The 23,919-nt window shown below is 44.2% G+C and overlaps 1 protein-coding gene across 1 annotated transcript; it reads left to right on the top strand.

Annotated features, from left to right (window-relative positions):
* The first annotated feature begins 815 nt into the window (after nt 1–815).
* CD2 (CD2 molecule) lies at nt 816–22,444 on the top strand. The gene is made up of 5 exons (XM_073328779.2): nt 816–949; nt 4,990–5,298; nt 10,581–10,835; nt 17,637–17,756; nt 20,064–22,444. The coding sequence occupies exons 1-5, from the start codon at nt 889–891 to the stop codon at nt 20,270–20,272; spliced, it is 954 nt and encodes a 317-aa protein (XP_073184880.1). The 5' UTR covers nt 816–888; the 3' UTR covers nt 20,273–22,444.
* Nucleotides 22,445–23,919: the final 1,475 nt, after the last annotated feature.

Genomic DNA, 23,919 nt, shown 5'->3' with positions numbered 1-23,919 from the left:
ACTTAACTGTTTAATGCTGTAACAGGGATAAGGAGCTTTCTTAACATCATATCCCTTGTTGGCCCCAGACCCCCTCTTTTCAACACAGCAGCCCCCAAGACCAAATCCTGGGGGAGAATGAGGCACTGCACTCTTCCCACGCTCCACAGGGCTCCTTGTGTCTTTCACAGCAGACTCCTTCCTAAATGCTCAAGAGGGTTTTGAAACACCTGTGTGTTTGCACAGTACTGCTAATTATGGGTGAACCTCACTAAGCCTGGAGTTCAGTTTCAGTTCAAATATTCAAAGTTCAAATGTTTCTGTGAAGCTAGTCTAAAGCTTTTCAAAGGAGGTGTTTATGCTATCTACATAACACACCTCCTCTCAGCAGACCTCAGCTACTTCTTAAACCTGCTGACTAGTCCCTGAAGACCCTGGAGGGTGATAGCTGGTTGCTGGGTCTTCTTTCTTTCTCACCCAACAAGACCTCCGAAGGCAGGTTAAATGTTGCAGCAGGAGAATAGTAAGACTTCCCCACATCCCTTCTTCTGGGACATGAAGGTAGAGGTCAAGGTCCTTAGCTGAACATCAAAGAAACTTGTGTTTCAGGTTCTGTTCTCAAGTTGGGACAAAATTGGGGGGAAATTCTGGAATTTGAGGCTTGCACTTTCCTAATCCCTGCAAGTTGTTCCTCAACCCTGGTTGAAATAATGGACCGAGAACTAGTTCCACTCTGCTCGTGTGTGTGACAGAAATGGAAAAGTTTTGATGAGCAAGAGGAGGAGGAGGGGACAAGAGGTGCCAGGGCTGTGCTGACGCACCAAAAGGCTGCTGATTAGAAGTAGAACTTCATCTCACTGGCCAGGAGCTTTCTTCACGCAGGGACAGTTTGGAGATACGATTTGGAAAATGGACTTTAGGGGGATTTTTCTAGCCAAGTGCCTGGTGGTTTTATTCTCCTGTGTAAAAGGTGAGTTTGCACTGGCTTTTTGCTCTTTCAGGCTGACTTTGCTTAAAATTGCACTTAAAGTATTTAACAATCTACCTCAGTTTTAACACCCATTCCTTGTACCCAGACAAGGGTGATGGATATCTTAACAGGGTGCTGAATTAGGCCCATCTGTGCCACAATTAAATTGACTCAGGGATCCAGTTCCAATACGGCTATAATTTTCAGGGTGGATGGGACCTATAACTGCATTGTCCCAGGGTTTCACCCAGTTAGGAGAATCTGGGGTGGTCTTGTCCACACGGCACATTTTAAGCCTCTCCCCTGACTCAGTTATAGTTGAGGAGCAAGTTATTATCAGTATGTTTTAGATTATTCCTTTGATAGTGCTTTTAATATAGAAATGTGTAAGCACAATTAAAAGTGACTGATCCCATCTCTGCCACACATCTTCTGCTTAAAGCTAAATAGTGAAGCTTGGGGCAAGATGGATGGTCTGATAAAAATGCTTGGATCTTACTTAAATATCATGGGCCACATTCTTCCCTGGTTTAACTCTACTAAAATCACAGATGAATTTGGCTCCTTGTCTCTACGAGAATTATCGCTATTGCCACAGCAAGTGCAGTGCAAATAAATCATTTAAAGAGTGTTACACAGCCCTCTGAACTGTAGCTAGCTCGTATGAAGCTGCGAAGACCAGATATTTGGGGAACTGGCAATGGGACCTTTAGGGTAAAATCCTGGCCCCGATCCTTGGCCACTTACTTTAATAGAGCCAGGATTTCACCTTAAAACTCTCAGGGCTTGATCCTGAAAAGTTGTCAGCACTCTGTCCCCAGTCCAGGCAAAGCGCTTAAATACATGCTTCACTTTAAGCATGCGATTAGCCCCACTGACTTCAAAAGAATTATTCACGTGCTTAGATTGAAGCATGTACTCAAATGCTTTGCTGTTGGGGGCAGAGTGCTCAGCAACTTGTAGGCTCAAGCCCTCAATGTTAAGCACATGGCCTCACTTTTCCCATTGGTAAAATGGAGACAATGATATCTACCTTCCTTTGCAAAGTGCTGCAAGATCTCTTGGCTATTGTTATTTTATTTAGCTTTCAGCCCGGGGGATCCCATGACCAGAGCTTGCTATTATAATATTTATACTACTCGCTTCAAGTTAACAATCCTTTATCTGACACGTATTAATATAGGTAAGGGTCAGCATGGAGTTTTTCCTACTGCCCTCCGTGAAGCTGCTGCATTTTTTTCGTAACTCTGTTCAAGAGAGACTTCACTGTGCATCATGTAGACCCATTGCTCTTTTCTAGTATCAAAGGGAAACAGAACTGTTGACAGTGCAAGAATTTTTTGCACAGGAATATTAACAGAATGTTTGTATTTATCACCCTATCCTATGGTAGGGCGGGGTTGGTCTAGGTTGTAAATTACAGTGGGTACATATATATTGGTATTATTATAGTTATAGCAATTATTTTTAAAAACGTTGATCTCAAAATGTAGTTGCCATTTTGGCTTATAGATTAGAACAAGTAGTAGTGGACTCGGTACACAAGCAGCTTTCATGAATGACAGGAATAAATCCAACAGTAGATCATTTATGATGGTGGTTTAATGTTTTCTAGGTACAAGGACTAGATAAATAAGGAATACATTCTTGCTATGGGCTTAAAACAGACTCTCGATTTCCTTGAACGACTCTATTTGTTCAAAACGTTTGGAACTTTACAAGTGAATACTTCTTTTCTCTGGTGGGTACAGTACTATGCTGCTCATGAATCATCCCATCCTCTTTGTGACGGCAATGGAGCAGTTTGTTGCTAGATTCTGATCGCTCTGGCCTTTGCAGAGTATTTCACTCGGCACTATCGACAAATTATGTTCCATTGTCTATACAGAGGACTTAGTGTTGTTTGTTTGGAGTGCTCAGACTTCTGTTCCACTGATTCGGGAGGCCAAGCAAACTTTTAAAGACCTAACAGGATTGTCTGTCAACTGGAATACTATTGAGCTTTCCTTCCTCAGGATTTTGATCAACTTTTCTGCCATCTACACCTGCAAAATAGAAATGATAGAATATGCAATACAAATAATAATGAGTAGTAATAACTCTAAATATCTTGGAGTAATTCTGAGGAGTAGCAAGTATTTGTATTACATTTTTTTTTCTTTGTCAAAAATTCTGCAGGTTTTACAAAGGGCTTTGGTGCTCCTGTTAACACTTATTGGGAGAACGAATATTATTAAAATAGTGACACTTCCAAGAGTGAGTGATTTCAGAATGTTCCATTAGAAATGCTGAATGCTTTTTAAGAAACTTGATAGCTCAGTAATAGCTTCCCTTTGGGCTGGCGGATGCATTGCATGAAACTCTTCATCCTCTCACAGGCTCTAATGGGCCGTTCCTCTCAGATTTCTCGAATAATTATTTTGTTGCACAAGCATGATAGTCTAATTTTTTTTATTTGACTCCAATATTACTATTATGTAAAGCAGCAATTAGTTTTCCGTTTTCCTCGCTGTGATGTATTTTATCATATCCTAGATCTAATGAAAACTTTATAATAAAGGATTATATATTATAATAAAAGATTTATAAACCTACCGGTAGTTTCTCTCTATAGGGAAAAGAACTCACACGGTGCAAAAATAATTCAACGTAGCTCACCCTGCCCACCACTATAGCTTTATCTTGTAGATTAGAGGGGAATTAATTTAGCAAATGGAAGATTGAATAATCCCTGGTTATGAATGAAAGTTTTGCTGTTAATGAATTTATTTTATTTGAAACTTACAAGCATGTATTTAACCCGTCTGATAGTTTCAATATTATTTATCAACTTGCTTCTGCAGTACGGACTAAGGATCTACACAAATGTTTGTGTGGCATCAGCTTCTCATCTGAAGTCACCTTCAGGCAAAATCTGTGCTCTAAAAACCCAATCGGCTATTACTGCACTATTCAGTATGCCGAGGCTGTGATTTTTAGATTTAGATTCAGTTTGAGATAAATGGGCATGCATTCTTGTGACAGAACATACCATGGGAAGATGAATGCTTCTTTATACGTAACAACATGAATAAGGCTAAACAGCCTTTATCTTTCTTAGTAATACCAATATTTAGCCCTTATGTGACACCTCACATCTTCAAGTGCTGAACAACCACTTGCAGTAGCACCCTTGTGAACTGGGTGTTATCCGTTTTGCACAAAGGTGACCTGAAAAGAGGGAAAAACCTGCCCTTGGGTCCATGTTTATCAGGTGATCGTACCCATGAAATAGAGCTCTGGGAGGGAGGGAGTGTATCCTGTAGTCACAGCCTTGCGGGAGGCAGGACCTCTGGGTCTTACTCCCACCTCTGTCACTCACTGTGTGACCTCAGGCAAGTTGCTTAGGCCAAGATTTTGAACAGTGACTAAGGATTTTCAGTGTTCAACTTAAGACCCATTAAAGGAGGCTGATTTTTCAGAAATCGCTGAGCAGCTGGTCTTTAACCTGTCCCAAGTTTAAATTGAGGCACTCAAAATCACTGGTCACTTGAAAATTTTGGCCATGGGTTTGAGTCGTCAGAAGTGTTTTTAGTAATTCTGGCTGCCTCTGTTGTGGGTGCCATCTTGAGGCACATACAATACAGCCTGATTTGCAGAGGAAGTGCATGCTCACAAGCCTTATTGACTTGGCGCGGCAAGTGCTCAGTGCCTTTGAAAACCAGGCCCAAGGGGTCTTAAAATGACCACCTCCAAAACCAAGGCACCCCTAAGAGCACTTCTGAAAATTTGGCCCTTAACTTCACTGTGTTCAGAATTAAAATGGGGTTTGGGATGCTTAACTAAATAATGTTTGGGAGCTGCTTTGAGGGCCTGAGATGAAAGCAGCTATATAAATGCCCACCCTTATCAATGAGGAGTGGTTTGGGAAATAAGGGAAAAGTGGGGCGTTTAACTTTGTGACCAAGTTATTTAATGCTGCAGTGTCTACTGTTAACTCTCATCCATAGACGCTTTGGACAGACACTAATCGGGCTGTATTGTTCTTCCCCTGTTTGAAGGTTCTGCAAACGAAGTGTACGGTGTTCTGGGTGGTTCTGTTTTCTTGAACGTTCCTGACTTCAAAGTGGAAAAGCAACATGAAATAACATGGCTCAAAAATGCATTATTCCTTGCGAAGATCAAAAATTCTACAGTGAAATATTCCAGGGAAAAGGAAAACGAAAAGGGAAAGTATATGATGTCCCTGGATGATGGAACCCTGCAAATAGACCGCCTGGTGGAAGAGGACAGGGGAAATTACACAGTGAGAGTGTACGATGACGAGGGACAGCTGCAAATGGAGAAGAACTTAAATCTGAGCTTTGAGGGTGAGTCACCTTCCACATCCTTCCCACCATAGCTGGATGAGTCCCAGTCTCTCCTTCTGCTGAATGGGTCTTCATCCTGTTTCCTTGTGGTCTCTAATTTTGCTGCGTGGGCTCCTTTTCACTGAAGGGCTAGCTCTTCTGCTTCTATTCCCTTTCTCTGTTCCTGGGTGGGTTCCTCCTTTTCCTCTCTTGCCAGGTGAGTCTCCCTGTTCCCTTCTTTCCCTCTATTCAGTCCCTCTGCTGTCTGATTTCTTCTCTTTCACATCAGCCACGAACTCTGTCAGGCAAACAGACCTGCACCGGTATCTATGAACAACGGAAGAAGTTAGCTCAGGTCATACTGGGCCTTTGTTTTGCTACTTAAAATATCCAGGAATCCAGGTGTTTATATATACATTTGGGAGGGATGGAAGGCCGGGGTCTAACTTGGGGCGGCGGGGGGGAATGGTGGTAGGACCCTTCCAAGCTCCTCCCACAAATTAATAACCCACTTGAGACATCAAATTGAGATGCCACTCATGATGGATTGTGGAGATGTTTGAACTGTTTGCATGCTCTGCTGGGCTCGGCTCCCCTAACTGGGGTTCAAATATACCCATGGACTCCGCTAGGCTCCTTAAGCTTGTGTGTCTTATGGAGGAGAACACATTTTGGAGCCCAAAAAGACCGCTCAGGAGAGTGCTGGTACGCGTGCTACTGCCCAGTTCAAGCCCTGATTTCACAACAGACGGTGAAACCTTTCTTAAGCAGCCATTCAAGGGACTGATACCTCTGGGTTGTTTGACCAGTGGGATGTGGAGCAGAACTGTGTTCTGTACATTTGGAAGACTTAGGCAGTCTCCTAAAACAGGAGGCTGCTGAAAAATGCCTGAGATCTTTCACAAAATTCTGTAACATGAAGATTTTCCTTCTACAGTACTTTGCTCTCACGCCTTGCTTTTGAGCCTACCAGCTTGCTTGCATGTTTACATCCTGCCTTAATGTTGAACTGCTGCATCGGAAGCCTGACCATTAGTAAACGATTCAGTAACTGGCCCCCTATTTATTTGTAATTAACTGGGTCTCCTGTTTACTATTCACCTGTTCCATCCCTTATAAGCAGGGCGGGTTTGAATTTTTTTGTATTTAGAAATTCTGACAACATTTTGAATTTTAAAAAAAAAAGGGAAATGTTTGAAATTTTTTTTCTTGTGTATTGACCAATTATTACAGCTGATTGGAATCTTCTGGATGTCAAGATTTTGATGACATTTAAAAAATTTTAAAGAAAAGAAGCGTGAGCAGAATTAAAAAAAATTACTATGACGTTCATTCCTGATTTTCTACTAACTTGACTTATAAGCTGAAGGGAAAAAATGCAGATATCTTTAATGTGTTAAAAGTTTTCCTTTATCTGATAATTGCTATTTAGATGGAGGTGACCCGTGACAACTCAGACGTCTTTGACATCATGAATGACAAACTCTCCTGCTAGACGTTCTTGTGTATGAATACTTGTTAGGATATTATAATTGCAAAAAGAGGCCATGATCCTGCAACTTAAGACTTAAGCACATGCATCACTTTGCTCTTGGGAGTAGCCCCAAAGTGTTCTGTGGCTAAAGTCAAAAGCTAATTAAGGAAGTCTGGCACCCTCGGCCCTCCCACAAGTGTGGCCCCCTGTGGCCACTTTCCCAACTTGCGGCCTTGCCACACAGAGACAACTGGCTACGCAAGAGCTATCTGCTGGGCTGGTGGGGAGGTCCACCCTCTCAGATTGTGCGTGGACACCTGCTGCCACTGCCCTAGCAAAGCCCCGAAGGGGTGACCACTCTCAAATCAACACTTGCTGAGATATTATTACAGGCTGCCTGTTGACTCAGGGAGGCATCAGTATCTCCGTTATACTTGGGTCATGTTTTTCAAGGTTTACTGGTTAAGGCATTGGATTGGGGTAGAATTTCTAGCTCAGCCACTGGCTTCCTTTGTAACCTTGGTCAAGTGACTTAATCTACCCTGTGCCTCAGTTTCCCAACTGTGAAATGGGGATGTAGCTCTTAAGAGTGTTGGGAGGATAAAATCCATTAGCGATGTGAGGTGCAGTGATATGATGGCCATTACGGTCAGATAGCTAGCATAATTATTTTTAAAAGTAAAAGCTTAGCTTCTGGCATCATCCTGTGAAGCTAGGAATCAGGAGCCTAGGAATCTGTCCATAGTGTCTAGAATGTTTCAAGACTGGATGTCTTTCTGAAATATATGCTCATGCTCGCTCAAACAGAACTTATTGGCTTGATGCGGAAATTACTGGGTGAAATTCTATGGCCTGTGTTATACAGGTCAGATTAGATGATCACTATGGTCCCCTCTGGTCCTAAAATCTCTGAATATTGTTTATCCAGCCCTGAGCAATTGCTTAAGTGTTAGCAAGACAAGGGCCATACACTGTATTCAATAGATGGATTACAGCGTTTGCTCAGTAGTTAGTGTTATAATTGAAGTGCAGTACTCTGAAAAATGACTGACTGACTGTAAATTAGCATTGAGGGTTTCCAGGCTTTTTGCAATGACTGATTGAATTTGCTCAGTGGAAAAGTAAAAAGTGGCTTCTCCTCCATCCCCCACCCCCCTTGCAACTGATGTGCCTGCAACTTCAACCTGAACTCAGAGTCAGGGTGGGCTCTTTCTGGCTCGTGTACCATTGCCAGTACTAGAGATTCCGCAAGGGGAGCTCCAGAACCAATTCACTGTGCATAATGGGAAACAGAAACCAGCTTATTCATAGCACCTTAGAGACTAACCAATTTATTTGAGCATGAGCTTTCGTGAGCTACAGCTCACTTCATCAGATGTTGCTTCATGCAGTTGATAGATTTCCACTCCATACGGCTAAATGCAGTGCCTTGCATAATGACAGGTTTCAGAGGAACAGCCGTGTTAGTCTGTATTCGCAAAAAGAAAAGGAGTACTTGTGGCACCTTAGAGACTAACCAATTTATTTGAGCATGAGCTTTCGTGAGCTACAGCTCACTTCAAAGTGAGCTGTAGCTCACGAAAGCTCATGCTCAAATAAATTGGTTAGTCTCTAAGGTGCCACAAGTACTCCTTTTCTTTTTGCGAATACAGACTAACACGGCTGTTCCTCTGAAGCTTATTCATAGTTCCATTGCCTCTGTAGTGCTAAGACGCTTTCTAGTCCAGTCTGTGTTCTTATACTGCGCTCATCACTGTCGTATCTGAACACGTTCCAGCAGTGCATTAAGCAACGTGATGGAGACCTGGGCTATCCACTTATACCATCATAGCTATGGCAGAAAGGGATGTATTTTATTTATTTATTTATTTTTTACTGACCTAGCTTTTCCAGTCTTTCTGGTGCCCAATGCTGAATGCAAAGTTGCAGATGCAGTCATGCCAGAGCTGCATAGAAGGAGACTATTGTCTCTTTGCTCTATGATGTAAAGCCTTCATCTTTTTAATCTTCCCCCCCTTGCCCCATACCTCGTGTGCCAACTCTTCCCTTCATAGCATAGCTTCTCTCCCATATTAACTGCAATGTGTGTTTGCTTATATTGGACTGATGGCCTCCTGTATGGAAGAGAGGAAGTACTGTGGTCTCCCTATGTGCCAACCAACCACCTTGGTGTCTGAGAGCCTGTGTAGCATCTGAGGTATTTGTGGGTGGAGATAGAGCAGCAGTTGTTGGTTTGCTCTCCTTGGCTCTTCCCCCTGCTCTGAGTTCAGTTTTCCGCACACAGATCTAGGTGGGAGGTGTTACATCTTTGAGCAAGGTACTATAGCTACAGCTCTGGGTCCTCTCCCTGGTTGCTAATGAGCAGCCACCTCAGCTAGAGCCAACTCTGGGCACTAGCTGGGGTGGCTGGAAACAGAGAGGGAGGTGGAGCCTGCAAGTTGACTCCAGGCTCTGTATGGATGGAATAGAGTTCCAGTATCCATGGACCCCTGAGAGCAAAGTCGCTGGGAGAGTTTGCAGTCTCCCAAGTCTGCAGGATCCCCTAACTCCTCCTACCAGACGGGATGATGAAGCAAAAATTTTGCAGGGGGAAACTGGTAGTTTGCTCCTCCCTTCGGCCATGCCTGAGGGGGTTCTCCATGAACTAGAGCAGTGATATTCAGACCTCAGTGGTTCAGGAGCCAAATTAGCCATCAACATTACCCAAAAGAGCCACGGTAGTGTAAATTCATTGTTTCATTTACTGTAGTACTATTCATATTCAAACAGTATGATGGGAAATATTGAGTGTGTATGTGTGTGTGTGTGTACACACACACACACACACATACTCTCAATATTTCCCATCATATACATATATATATAATGTTTTATTCTCACAGCAAATACGGTAGTGCAAGTTGATAACTTAACTGGTTAATAACACAATAAAAGCATCTTGATTGGTTAATAGTTAAACCACACAGTGTTTTACTACCATGCACTGCAAAGAGCCGCAGGAGACACATTAAAGAGCCATCTGTGGCTCCTGAGCCTCAGTCTAATGTGGCTATGTCGATACTGGCATTAAAGCTAAAACTTTTGTGGCTCAAGGGTGTGAAATCCCCCCCCCCATGAATGGCAAACGTTTTAACAACAAAAAGCCCTGGTGTGGACAGTGCTGCTTCAGCTGGAGCTGCTCGGAAGCTACCACCTCTCACTGGGGGAGGTTTTATTTTGTCGCCAGGAGAACTCTCTCCTGGCCATAAAGAGTGGCTACACAACGCACCTTACAACAGCATGATTGCAGCGGCCGCCCTTGTAAGGTGTGCAGTGTAAACATAGTCTGAGCCAGAGTGATCTGGCCCATTGTGTTTCCAAACTGAACAGGACAAATGGACTGGGATTCTCTCTCTGTAAATAAACAATGAAATGTTATCTCAAGAAGAAACACTCTATAGATCTGAAAGGAGGGAACAGAGAGGAAAGTGACAATGAGTCATAAAGGTGTTAAACTTTTTATAAAAAAACAAGTATGCAGGCCAGTGTTGTGCTGGACTTTTCTTTGTTGTTGCCACATCGTATCCCCCGTCAGGTCTAATTTGCTGTTCGCTCTCCCCTTTATTTTTTCAGGCATTGCTACTTTCCCACTTTCTCTCTCACTGAATATCTGTGTTTCAGATTAATTTGTCCCGCATCCTTTCACAAAATAATTTTGTTATGTTCTGCTTATGCCTCTAAAATCCCTCCAGTTCCTTTGTATCATTCTGTGGATCTTGCCTGTTCTAATAATGAACTTTTTAAAATTAGAAATCTTCACAGTCTGATTGCCTCTTCTATTCTCTTTCAGAAATTGTCTCTAAACCAGAAATCAAATGGATATGTTCAGAAAATTCCGTAAAGGTGACATGTGAGGTGAATCAGAGAAACAAAGCTCTTTTTCATTTGATTCGAAATAACAAAACACTGAATTTAAAACCGCACATAGATGCAAATGGCATATGGAAGATTGAATACAGCTCCAAAAGCAGAACTGCAAAGTTCCAATGTGAAGTAAAAAATCACGTTAGCAAGAAAACGGCTGATCAGGAAATCAAATGTTCAGGTACAAAGTCTATATTGCAAAAAGGTCTCCTAATCACAGCCCACAAACAGTTACAAACATACAGCTGTCTCCAGGGTGCTGAATCTAAAACCAGGATCAGCCCAATAAAATAACTGAGGGAATTGACATGCAGTAGGTGTTATGCAGTGCTATGCAGCAGGAAGCAAAAAACAAAACCCTTTCTCCCCACCTCCCCCCAGCGGTTGTTCTTTATTATTTCTACAGCACCAACAGTATCCATTGCACTGCCCAGATCATTACAACGTCAGGGGTCATTTTAGTTGGGTAGAAGAAAATTACCCAAGTTGAAAATGGGTCAGGACATCCGTTAACACCCTACATTTCCCAAGAATGGGCCTGAGTCTCCTCTCTCTTAATCCATATTTCCACTGTACGCCCATGTGGCTTCATTGACATCAATGGGATTGCTCTTGATTTACACCAGTGGAAGGCTATGCCTACAACTTTGTAGGGCAATGTAGGGTAGATGTTTCCTACAGTGACCGAAGAGTTTTTCCATCACTGTAGTTAATCCACCTCTCTGAGAGGCAGCAGTGAGGTTGACAAAAGAATTCTTCCATCGACATAGACGCGTCTACACTGGGGCTTAGGTCGACTTAACTGCAGTGCTCAAGGCACAACATATTTCCTGAACCCGAGCAACATGTTTAGGTCAATCTCGTTTTTTAAAAGTTAGGCTGCCTCAGCAACATCGCTCAGAGGATTTAACCCTCACTCTAGACAGTGCTAGGGTGACGGAAGAATTCTTCCATCAACCTAGTTACCCATGCCGATGGGAGAACTTTTCCCGTCAGCATAGGTAACGTCCACGCTGAAACGCTACTGCAGTGCTGCAGCTGTGCCGCTGTAGTGTTTCAGCTGTAGACGAGCCCCAAGTGACAGGAGAATTAGATGCAAGGAAGTCTTGATCTTTTCCACCCTTGTATCTACGAAGTCAGTGGTGCCACACTGGTGGCTGGATTCTTTTGACAGAAAAGCTGGATGTCCTGATGGTGCTATTTAACATGTGCATATAAAGCATGGGCTTCCTTTGCAGTGAGCTTTTGGGAAATTAGCCACGTTTTAGATGGCTTAAATGGGCAATCAAGTAGGTTAGGCCCCAGGTCTAGATTTTCCTAAAGGGAAAAGGGTTTACAAAACTTGCTCTTCATAGAAACATTTTCATGAAACTTTGTTATACCAATAAAATAAAAACCAGCAAGATCTTATTAAAGGGGGAAAGGCAAAATACCACATTTATTGTGAATACAGAAAGAATCATAGTAAGCAGTTAGTTATAGCTGTAACATTCCATTCAGTCTCATATTTATTCACACATTCATTCATTCATTCATTTATTCATTCTCTCACACACACACACACACACACACACACACACACACACACACACACACAGGTTCTGCAAGGTTGTTATCATAGTTACCAGCCTTAGAGTTGCTCATGCCAAGCCATTGTCCAGGTGGCCTGGACATGAGGAGGGAGCAGGGCCTTGTCAGATGCTCATCTGATGCTCCTGGAAGTTGGTTTGCAGAATCAGACCCCAAATTTCTCACTTTCTCGAGTCCATTTTTATAGGAGTTTCTTCCTATGCCAGTCTATGGGAATTGCTTCATCATGCTGTTGCTGAATCAATAAGCAGATGGCACATTCCTGACGGCTCTGTGCTGTCAGATGTTATCTTGCTCTTTGGTTCTCCCATTCTTGAAGCTGTTGGGTGGATTCCAATCTGCCCTCCGGGGGTCCTCTGGGGGTTATTTCCACTTGACGCCGCCTTCTGCCGATGGACACTGGATTCTTAGGCTGGCACCTCCCTGATCATTCAGTTATTATCCACACCAAGCATCCATCCACATACATCCTCTATCTCTATTTTAATCACAATTGTTAATACAACAAAAGGGCGGGGAGTCTCTGGGTGCTGTTTCTGTTGTTACAGAGTATTGCTTTGAGTCTCTCTCTGTGTGAATTGCTTTGAGAACAGACTCTGTCTTAGAATGTACTAACACAATTAGCAGCTTGCAAGTTTCACACGTAGAGGGAGAGAAACAGTACCAAAAACCAAGAGACCTCTTAATTAGTAATACCCTGGAATTTAAACTCTGGGGAATCAAACTCATTTGTGATTTTAATACAGAACTTCTTTAATATGATCCAACAACTTTAGGGGGAAAAAAAGTAACTGGAAATTTTGTTGGTTTGTTTGAACTGAGACAGTGCCCTGCAGTGCTGGGTAGGCCAAGCCCAGCCGCATTCGGCTAGTGTGCAGACAGGGACACACACCCCTGAAGCTGACCAGTCTTTTCTTTAATTGTCCAACTTGGGCAAAAGGCAAGAAGTCAACAAATGGAAAAATTAATCGGATCTCCAAAACCCTTTCACTTTTAATAATCTAAAGCGTCAATAGAAAAATTAAAAACTCAATTTCATTACCTATGTGTTATTTTTAGTCTTTTAAAAGTAATATCTGAACAGCTTTGATGGCTTCCCACCTATGGTGAAGTCCTGTGGCCTGTGTTATTCAGGAAGTCAGACTAGATGATCACAATGGTCCCTTCTGGCTTTATAGTCTATGGATCTCCATTTATACAATTAACTCTCACGTGTTCCCTTTGACCTGTTAATCTGGGCATCTGGCACCTTCAGACACCAAGCAGTTTAACAGTAACATCAGTAAAATTGACAATCAGGTGGTAGAAACCTACATCCTTTTCACAATGGGAACAGTGCTGCAGGCTTTACCTCTGTAGTTTTGCCAGAATCACAGCAACAGAACTGGGCATTTACCGCTAGTACAAAAAAATCATATATTCTAAATTAGAGATCCCAAAGATTAAATCATCACTATTTAATATCTGTTGACCAGTGACTCTGCACTACATGCTGTATGGTATACGGTTGAAGATACGGAGTCAAATTCTCTACAGAATTAACTCCTTTGGCTTCAGCGAAGTTACCCAAGCAGAGAGTTTGGCCCATTGACTATACCTCAGTGAGTTTATAATTTAGATCAGTGGTCCCCAGACTTTTCAGGGTCACGCCCCCGTTTACCCTGGACGCTGCAGTGAGAAGTGCCACTGAAAGCCTGCAAATAAATAAAACCAGTCAGCTTTCAAAGGGGGAGAGGAAAGGATCCTACAGTGTGGAGCTCACTGCAGTGAAAGAGTGATTGTCTGCCCCCTTCAGACCAGTGGCAGGGCCATGTTGGCCCACCCATTTAGCACCAGGCCCAGCCCGATCTGAGCATGAGAGGTGGACCCTCTGCCAGCTCCTGGAGCGACGGAAGCGGTGAGAGGAGGCTGCTCCCAGGCACTTGTGGGAGAAAGGGCAGGAGGTGGCTTCTCCCCAGTCACAGTGGGCTCACTCTGGGATGGCCCTGGCGGCCAGCGCTGGGAGGTTACTGAACCGGGGGGGAGTGTTGCTGTCAGCAGGAACCGGGGCAGGGGTACTGCCACAGCAGGTCAAGGCTCATCCACCTTCCTGGAGAGTGGGAGCTGAACGTTGGCGGGGAGACGTATGTAAGACGTGGCACTGAACTGCGGTGTCGGTACAAGACTCACTACTCTGGCGCATGTTCTCTCAGCAGCAGCTGGGCAAGCTGCATGAGGACAGCCAAGGCTACTTCTTCCACAACTGCAATGGTTTCCTCTCCTGCTACGTCCTGGACTATATGCAGGACCTGCTGCTGCCCCAGCACTTTCCTGAGTGCAGCCACCTGCAGTGGGAGGCCAAGTACTTCCAGCTGCCCGAGATGGCACACCCTCTGGCACAGAGCCAGGGGCAACTGGCTGGAGATGTGCACTGCACTGACCAGCCCCTGCCCCTCCTCAGTGATCTGGAGGTGGAGCCACTCCTAGCTGTACCACCATCTCGGACAGCGTGATGGCAGCCTGAAACAGCCAGAGGAGTGTGAGTGCAGATATAAGACTCAAGAAGCAGTTCTCAAGGTAGCCAGGGATAACCCTGTTAAATTGACACGCAGGCATGGGGTGGGAGACCACAAGGCAGTGTAGAGTTGCTGTTTCTTACTGTCGCATTCATCTGTGTATATTAAATACTTGGAGCTTACTGCATGAAGTTCATTCTCCCATCACTCAGGGCCAGTCCTCACTGGGTGTAAATTGACATAATAATTAATGCCTAGCACTTGTATAGGGCTTTTCATCCATAGATCTCACAGCACTTTACAAAGGAGGTCAGTGTCATTATGTAGTTTCATTGACTTCAGTGGAGCAATGTTGATTTACATCAGCTGAGGATCTGGCCCTCGGTGTTCTTCGTTGTGACTTGGCTGCTGAACTCCATCTGTCAGATATCAGGGGCTGGGTATTTTGGGGTACTAAGTCTGTGTTATTTTTTTCCGTAGCATCAACAGCTAACAAAAGCATTTATCACACAGGTCTTGAAGAAATATGTAGCACAGGTATCATATCACAAGAAAGTCCAAAAACCACACCACCAGTTTCTTCCTATGCAGGTTAGAAACACGGGGGATGTGGGTGTGGGGAAGGATCAGCTGTCCTCAGTTTAGGTCTCAGTTAATCCTTCTTCCCAGCCATGGGAGGCAGTGTGGCCTACTTGACAGTGCACTGGACTAGGACTCTGTAGACTTGTGATCTATTCCCAGCTCTGCCACTGGCCTGCTAGGGGGCCCTGGGCAAGTCACTTCCCCTCCCTGTGACTCAGTTTTCCCATCAGTAAAATGGGGATAATGATACTGAGATCTATGGATGAAAAGCAATGTATAAGAGTTCAGTATTATTATTACTTGAATCTCTTGTTTTAATTTGGCTACTTACAGGTGCCACTTTGCAACTCAAATAATATTGATAATGATGATGATAATTGTATAGGGTATATTTTTTTGGAAGATCACAAACCACTTCACAGACACTAAGAAATTAAGCCTTGCAGCACACCAGCCTGAAGTAAGTAAGTAAGTATTATTACATCCATTTTACAGGAGGAGAAGGGGAAGCCCTGGGATAATTAAAGACAGATTTCATGACATAAAACTCAAAGTATGTACACCTTTTTTCACACACATGTGCACACTTTCACATAACCCAATCACCCCATTTTGTGAGCAAAACTTTGGATTTGCAAGTTTAAATGGGGCTTTCTGATATCTATTTGTTATATGATCCAGTGCCCTGTATGCGCACACATTTGGGAGAGGTGTATGCAAACATAAACGTGTGCACACATTTTTGTATGTTTACAGACTTGAACCTCCCTTTCTGAAAATTCTATGCCAAGTATCTATCTTGACTATATGGCCAAGGAGGCTGGGGCCAGTAAGGAGGAATCCTCTTCCCCAGGCAATAGACCAACTGTACAGCTGCTCAAGGGGGGATTCTCCAGCCTGATCCCCTTCCCTAACCTGGGGGTGGAGCGAGACTGTGGTGCATCTCTGGGGATGCAGTTTAACCTGGGAGCCCAGCCTACCGAGGAGCATTGAGGCATAAAACACCTGAACTAGAATTCCCATGGGGCTCCGAGGTGCCATTTCTGAACCCAACTAGTTCACTTGTCAGCCAAAATATTTCCATTTATAGATTTTTTGAAAAGTCATAATTTTCAGTGAGAAGAAAAAAAAATTTCAGACCCGCTCTATTTGGGAGCTATTCTACATTCGGGATTTGCGCATCAGTATAGGTGCGAAAATCTCCAACACACACAGGCTGTAAGTGGTAAAGGTTTGTAATGTGCACTGGTTTGGTATTCAGTGGGGGTGCAAAGCAAGTCTAAATGACACACTGAAGGGGTAGAAGAGGACTGTGTGTTTTACACCCTCCTCTTGGTTGCCTTTCCTGCTACCCACTTTTTTTTTGTCCACTGGACACAAGTTCTGAAGTCCTTATGCAGATACAACCATAGTCGACTTCAATGGAAGTTCTGCCCAAGGAAGGACTGAGTCAGGTTTTGATGCTCAGTATGTAAATGGCACTCATTTGCACACCCACTGAGGACAAAAATCGGTGCATATTACTGTACTTCACACTCATTTGTGGCCAACTTACCCCAACGAGCAACTTTATACTTGTGTTGAATTTAGCCCCTTTCAGCCCCCTCTTCACTATCGTTAATTATTGTGTAGCACTCGTTTTGAGTTCCAGCCAAGGAAGAGCAAGCTCTGAAATACCACAAGACGAGCTTTTCTCACAGTATTTCCAGCTCCTGAAAAAGTCTGTTTTTTGTCAGACTCTGAGCACTACTTTCGCCCAGTCAAAGCATTTTGAAAGTCCTTAAAAGACCAGAAGGGCATTCAGATCTTTGTGTGTCAATCTAGAACAAGACTTTTGAGGTTTGACCATCACTAGGAGCAAGATGACACCTACTGTTTCTTAGGTAAAAGTCCTTGGCACTCCTGTGAATTCTGCCTCAAACTTTCCTTAGAACTCTCATCAAACAAAGCACATCATACACACATTTCTTAACTATGTTCCATGAAAGAATTCTGTTTCTCGCCAAGTTTTCTGTGACCATAAGCTAGTGGTTTAACCTTGTTTGTGCCTCAATTTCCCCCTCTGTAAAATGGGGATAATAATACTTAACATTATCTCAGAGGGGTGTTATGAGTCTTAATTTATTGTTTGTGAAAATGCTTTGAGATGCTGGGATGAAAGACGCTATAAAACTACAAGGTTTTCATATCATCATTGTTATCCATGTCATAAGCTTCACATGTGTACATCCTCTAGGTCACTGGGACCAAATTCCAAACTTTGCCTTGGCATTTTCTTCTCTCCCTGTGATATCTCCTTCTTCTCTCTGAGCTAGGGATGCTGGACATTGTTCTCATTGGGAGCATTGCAGGAGGTGCAGTTGTCTTTGTCATCTTTTTGGCTCTGCTGATTTACTGTATCAGGAAGAAGAGAGCAGAAAGATATGAAGAACAGGGTAAGCACTTGAAATTTTCATGTTGCTGTATGACCACTTAAAATCTCCTAGTTCTTTCCACAAACTGCTCAGAGATAGTGAGAGAGAAAGTACTGAGTTTTGTCACACTGAAATTCTACACTTCAATTGCCAGTTTTAATCTTGGTTTCTGATGGCTGTTTTTAACAAGACAGTGCTATTTTCAAGGACTATTATTTACCAGTGAGGGGAGAACAGACCCTCCAAAAGCTTGTCTCAGAGAAGCATCCATGATTATTTGAACATCCTTGATCTAGATATAAGCTTGAGAATCTCACCAACACACTTTCTCATTAACTTTTATATATATGTAAAGGCAACCAACATCACTAATTGCATGTGAAATGTAGGCATGCCTAGAGAGTGATTTGGGGTGCCTCCATTTTTTTTGGCTGTGCAGCCTGAGACACTGTAAAGAGACCAGATTTTCAGAAAGTACAGAGCATAAGAGAGAGGTTTTGTTATTATTTATTCATCCTCTAAAAATCAGGCCCTGTTAAAGTGTCTCAACTTGGGCATCTAAACATAGAAGTATGTAAAAATCACTAATCATTTTTGAAAATTTAGACTGAGTTTTAGTTTTGGTGGTCACAGAAAAAGAAGAAAAGGTATGTAATGAGAGAAATCCAATTCAAGAATACAACAGAAGTACTGGCTATAAATAATTGACAATGAAATCATAATTACAGGTAAATCACATAATTAGGATGAACAGGGTTTAACTAGGTCCTACATGCTCATGAGATGTTTTCATGGTGTGATTGGCTTGACCAGCAACAGGGAGGACCATAAATCTCCCAATAGCCTTGGAATATATCCAGTCTGACTTTGCAGACCCAAGAGGTTTGGACAGTTCAGCAACTGAACTTTTGGTTGCTCGTCTGAACCAAACCCAAACTCCAGACCTGCTTGTCTTCACTAGAAAACTAAGACATGTTAGAACATGTCCTTGAGGAGTCATGAACATAAGAACGGCCATACTGGGTCAGACCAATGGTGTATCTACCTCAGTATCCTGTCTTCCGACAGTGGCCAATGCCAGGTGCTTGAGAGGGAATGAACAGAATAGGCAGTCATCAAGTGATCCATCTCCTGTCGCCCACTTCCAACTTCTGGCAAACAATTTGTCTCAGTTACCATGTTTCATTAACTTTGTACCTTAGCAGTTAGTGTAGACAGGGACTGTTGTGTTTAACATCTTGCCAGCTGGTCATGGGTAATCTTACTGGAACCAAAGATTTACCCATGGTCCATTGACACAATGTTCAAACTGATTTGTCCCTGTCCTCACTGAGTGTTAAGGTGCATTTAACTCTGTGTTAGTTACCATCAAAGTAACCAGGTACTTTGGAATGGTTCAATAGAAGTTTAGGGTCAGTTCAGTATCTGAGCCAGTGGGTCACTCAGTCCCTAAATCAAACCATACATGGTCACTGGCCTTTCAAAAATGGTAATAAAGTGGCCAAAGACCATTAGTCTACTTCATCTATGTGAAGTACATTTTGTATGGGTAAAAGGTACAAGATTGATTGCTGTTGTGTGTGGAGTCCTCTATTTACCTGCAGAACAATTACAGCACAGACAGCGGCAGGGTAAACTTTTTTTATGCTGCCCCCTACTAATGTGTCTCAACCCTGTCTTCAAGGGGATCACCTCCAAGGAAGAGAGAGGAGTTCAGTCTCCTTGGTATATTTCCTGCTTGCTGGTAAGCTGTTGTAGCTGTCCAGAAGAGCAGGCTCACTGAGATAGGAGGGGATGGAACTGACTGAAATACCCTCTGAGAACCATGACCCCTACAAGCCAACAGACAGGCCATAGAGGTAGTCTGGGAGTAGATGGCAAATCCAGGTTTTATTATTTCATTGAAATAAACAGGGTCCCCAAAACCAGACCACTTAAGCAGTCAAATGCTTGCATAGTTTGCCAGCGTCCAAGCCTCCTTCCCTTGGTAGTAGCTGTTCACCATAAATAACAATGCCACATTCCTTTTTGACTAATTTTTTTCTTATTGCCCTTCTGTTTTAGTTATCTGGATATTTTGGAAATAAAAAGGCACAAGCTTCTGCGTGATACCTCTGCTAACACTAACCCCCAGCGCAGAGAAAAGCTTTGACCCATTAGAGGAACAGGGCCCAGGGAAGATCTCAGCAGCTTCTTTAACTAAGACAGGCGCAGGCTACCCTGCAGACTCCTTCTGTAACCAGCATGGGTTATCTTTTGTTTGTTTGTACTGGTGACGTGACTCATGCTGAAGCATTAACGAATTACTTGACGGTTTTCTAATTGCAGATGAGGAGACACCGATGAAAACTCGACAAGTGGGCGATGAATCGAAATATCGGGAGCTTCCTCAACCTCCAGTTCATGCTCCCCAGAAGCAGCCACGCCAGCAGCAGAGACTACCTCCACAGTCTCAAACTCAGTACCAGGCAGGGCCCCCCCGGCCCAGGCCACGCACTCAGCAGAAGTCTCCAACCCATATGAAAGAGCGACCGTAAGCATTTGTCCTGGAGGAACAGACCCTGTCCCATTACCTGGTCTGGTGGGACCTACCACAAAAATAACCTTGCAAATAGCCAGCAATCCCCCAGACTGGCTGCTTTCATTGTGGGAGATCACTGTCTATACTTAATGGCTAAGGAAAAGGCTCAACGATGGAGACGCGAGGTGATCACAGGTCATTAACCTTGGCCATTTTCTTCAAGTAACTCCATGCTAATGTGGGACATTTAGTCCTGAAATCTGCTTCCTTTTTGCTTCATTTAGTTGTACCTCTCCTTGCCATCTTCTGGTCAAATTATTATTATTTTTTTTTTGGAAGGCCCTAAGACTCTATTGAGATGACTTTCATCACGTCTCTCTTCCTATACCTGAACTCCCACCCAAACACCCCTCTAGTTGCTGCAGCCAGTCGTTTGATCATATGGAGAGGAAAACAGGTGTGTTAATTGTCTGACATACTGGAGTGCTGGCAAGAAACTGCAACTTTATTTCTTGGCCATGACATGACCTGGTTCAGGGTTCCCAAGGCAGATATGCTTGTCACATGACAGGAGCCAGTATCCATTGGTGTGTGAGGTTCCTGTAGCACAGTAATACATACTACCAACCAAAGCCAAGTAGTCTAATTAATAACTACTTTCTCTGAACCTTGTTGACTCTCTCATCCCATGGCCACTTTGTGCTCTCAAAAGAGGCCTGCTCAGCTACTATAGTTGGTGTGTCACCTGGAGCCAGTCACACGTACCTGAGAGGAAGAATTCACCCTCTCTCTTTTTCTACGATATTACTTGCCTTCAGGAAAATCTGGAAATGCTGCAGTGGTGTCTTCTGCTCCTCTCCCACAGCCCGTCCACACTGAGGGATTTAGGAGGCCTCATTTGCTCCATTTCTGTGAAGGAGTTAGTTTAGGTCTGATGCCACGTAATCCATCTGACCCACAGGAGTGCCCCAGTCACATGACCTGCGTCAGCATTCTGAAAGCAAATAGCCTTGTATTGACGCAGGTCAGGGGACCCAGCAGTTCCAGTAACTGCGAGGTGTATAACCGGGGTATTTACACATAACCATGAAGACCTCTTGCTTTGACAAAGGAGGACATGCTCGTCTGGACTGCAGTCAGCACCCCGTGTCTCTGGGAGACAGGGTGTAGTGGGAAAGACATTCTTGCTTATTCATAGGTAATGCACGTGGGGGGGGGGGGCACACAGATTTCTGCTTGGATTGCTGGGAGGAGGGAGAGGGCTTTGTCCTTCTGAAGTGTCTGACCCCCGGCCTGCTCGGCCCCTGTCCCTGGCAGCCGGGGAGCGGGCTGTCGCCACTGACACCATCTCTCCAGCTGGGCGCTCTCTCTCCGGCAGCTGCCACACAAAGCGGTGACCTGCGAAGTGGCTCCATCCCGCTCCCCAGGGAGAGTGGCCAAATGTGCCTGGGAGGAGGTGCAGCAGGAGAAGGACAGAGCCCCACCCCAGCTAACTCTGGTGGGGCAGGGAGAGCATGGCGGCTGCAGGCTGGGCACAGGGCCGGGGGGTCGCTGGGCAGAGGAGACATGTGGGGCTGTCATGTGTCCTCCCCTTTAGATTGCGGCCCCCCCAGCGTCAGGAGGCATGAGTTGTCTGTGCCTCTAACCTTTGGCGAGTCTCATGATTTCTCTGATTCGCAGGTAGATCAGCTGGGTCAGCAGAGGCCCCATGTTTCTATTTTATTCACTGTATTGTCTGGCTGGCTAAAGCCACCCCTCTGGTGTTAGTGACGGCACACGGAGCATGGGGCAGGGACGGAGAAGTGAGAGCCATTCTCAGTAGCACATTGGCTGGAGCCTGACACTTGTGCCACATAAGGTAGATGAATGTAGGGTAGTTCTTTCAGGTTCTGCGTCTCCAATGTATTTCCGTGGCGTTAAAAGGTGTATCCTTATTTCTCTGCCCATTTATAGCCTGCCAGGTGCAGGGAAGAGACATGTGGGGAAGGAGGTCCCTGCATGTCCCGCCAAGGGACCAGTTGTACTTTGCTTTGTCCTCAGAAGCTGGCCTGTATGGCTCGAACACCTGGCCCAGCTTTATGCAGTGTGTGCTAATGGTTTGACTATTTTAATGTTTATTTTTTTAAAATGGCTTGTACTCCATTTTGTATATGAGATAGCAGCATAAATAAAGATTAGAGAGTGGATGATGGGGCTTTAGCTTGTGCTGCTCCTGGTGTTTGGCTACCTGGATTTCACTTACTTGTCAATAGGTGACAAAAGAAGATGTGTGATCACCAGTGGCCACAGCACAGAATGACACTGTCACGCTCAACTCTATGCTCCCTTGAGTATCCACGGCGAGCAGGGACAGCGTGGGATACTCTTGTGCCCAACCCAGCTCCCCATTGTGGGCCCAGCCTGTGTCCTGAGGGGGCATGCTGTTCCTGTCCTGGAGCTCAAGAGGTTTAGCTATACCTATTCCTGTTCACCAGTGTAAGTGAAAGGTCCATGGGTTGCGTTCATTCTTGATCGCCATTTATCCTGTGACATCAGCGTGGGGAGCTCTTGCATGGGGAGAACTGGGCTACAAGGTGGGGGAAGGGTTCATTCTGTGCCCATCCCACATCTCCAGAATCAGTGATGGGGGTGGGAGACTGTGTGCCCATCCCTGATGCCTAGTGCAATTTTGGGGTCAAAATGACAAGTAGCTGTAGCATTTGCTTTATGAGCATGTCTCAAGGTTCCTTCCCCATTCTGAACTCTAGGGTACAGACGTGGGGACCTGCATGAAAGACCCCTAAGCTTATTCTTACCAGCTTAGGTTTAAAACTTTCCCAAGGTACAAACTTTGCCTTGTCCTTGAACCGTATGCTGCCACCACCAAGCGTTTTAAACAAAGAACAGGGAAAGAGCCCACTTGGAGATGTCTTCCCCCAAAATATCCCGCAAGCCCTACACCCCCTTTCCTGGGGAAGGCTTGATAAGGATCATCACCTATTTGTACAGGTGAACACAGACCCAAACCCTTGGATCTTAAGAACAATGAAAAATCAATCAAGTTCTTAAAAGAAGAATTTTAATTAAAGAAAAGGTTAAAGAATCACCTCTGTAAAATCAGGATGGTAAATCAGATTCAAAACATAGAGAATCCCTCTAGGGAAAACCTTAAGTTACAAAAAGACACAAAAACAGGAATATACCTTCCCTCCAGCACAGCTTATTTTACCAGCCATTAAACAAAAGGAAATCTAATGCAGACAGACCAACCCTTTGTTCCCCGCCCTCCAGATTTGAAAGTATCTTGTCCCCTCATTGGTCATTTTGGGTCAGGTGCCAGCGAGGTTATCTTAGCTTCTTAACCCTTTACAGGTGAAAGGGTTTTGCCTCTGGCCAGGAGGGATTTTATAGCACTGTATACAGAAAGGTGGTTACCCTTCCCTTTATATTTATGACAGCATGTTATCCCTCAATATCCTCTCTCCTGTCACTTCTCTCTCAGGGCAATTGACAGAAAACAAAGATAATTGCAAGGTGAGGTTTGATATGGCTCCAGTGCCTGGTGACGGCTGTCCACTGCCATGGGGGGAGACCCCACTAATATACTTACTGCCTGGGAAGATGGGACCTGGGAATGCCATAGAAGTGCCCTGTGTGTGCTGTGCTCAACCATGAGGAAGAGCC

This window comes from Lepidochelys kempii, chromosome 1 (genome assembly GCF_965140285.1).
Source record: "Lepidochelys kempii isolate rLepKem1 chromosome 1, rLepKem1.hap1, whole genome shotgun sequence".
Taxonomy (NCBI): Eukaryota; Metazoa; Chordata; order Testudines; family Cheloniidae; genus Lepidochelys; species Lepidochelys kempii.
This window is presented reverse-complemented; position numbering and strand designations above follow the sequence as displayed.

Excerpts from the sequence above, each read along its gene's own strand:
- CD2 (XM_073328779.2), top strand. The coding sequence starts at position 889 with ATGGACTTTAGGGGGATTTTTCTAGCCAAGTGCCTGGTGGTTTTATTC. Across the intron at positions 950-4,989 it reads TTTATTCTCCTGTGTAAAAG|GTTCTGCAAACGAAGTGTAC; the intron begins GTGAGTTTGCAC and ends CCCTGTTTGAAG. Across the intron at positions 10,836-17,636 it reads TCAGGAAATCAAATGTTCAG|GGATGCTGGACATTGTTCTC; the intron begins GTACAAAGTCTA and ends TCTCTGAGCTAG.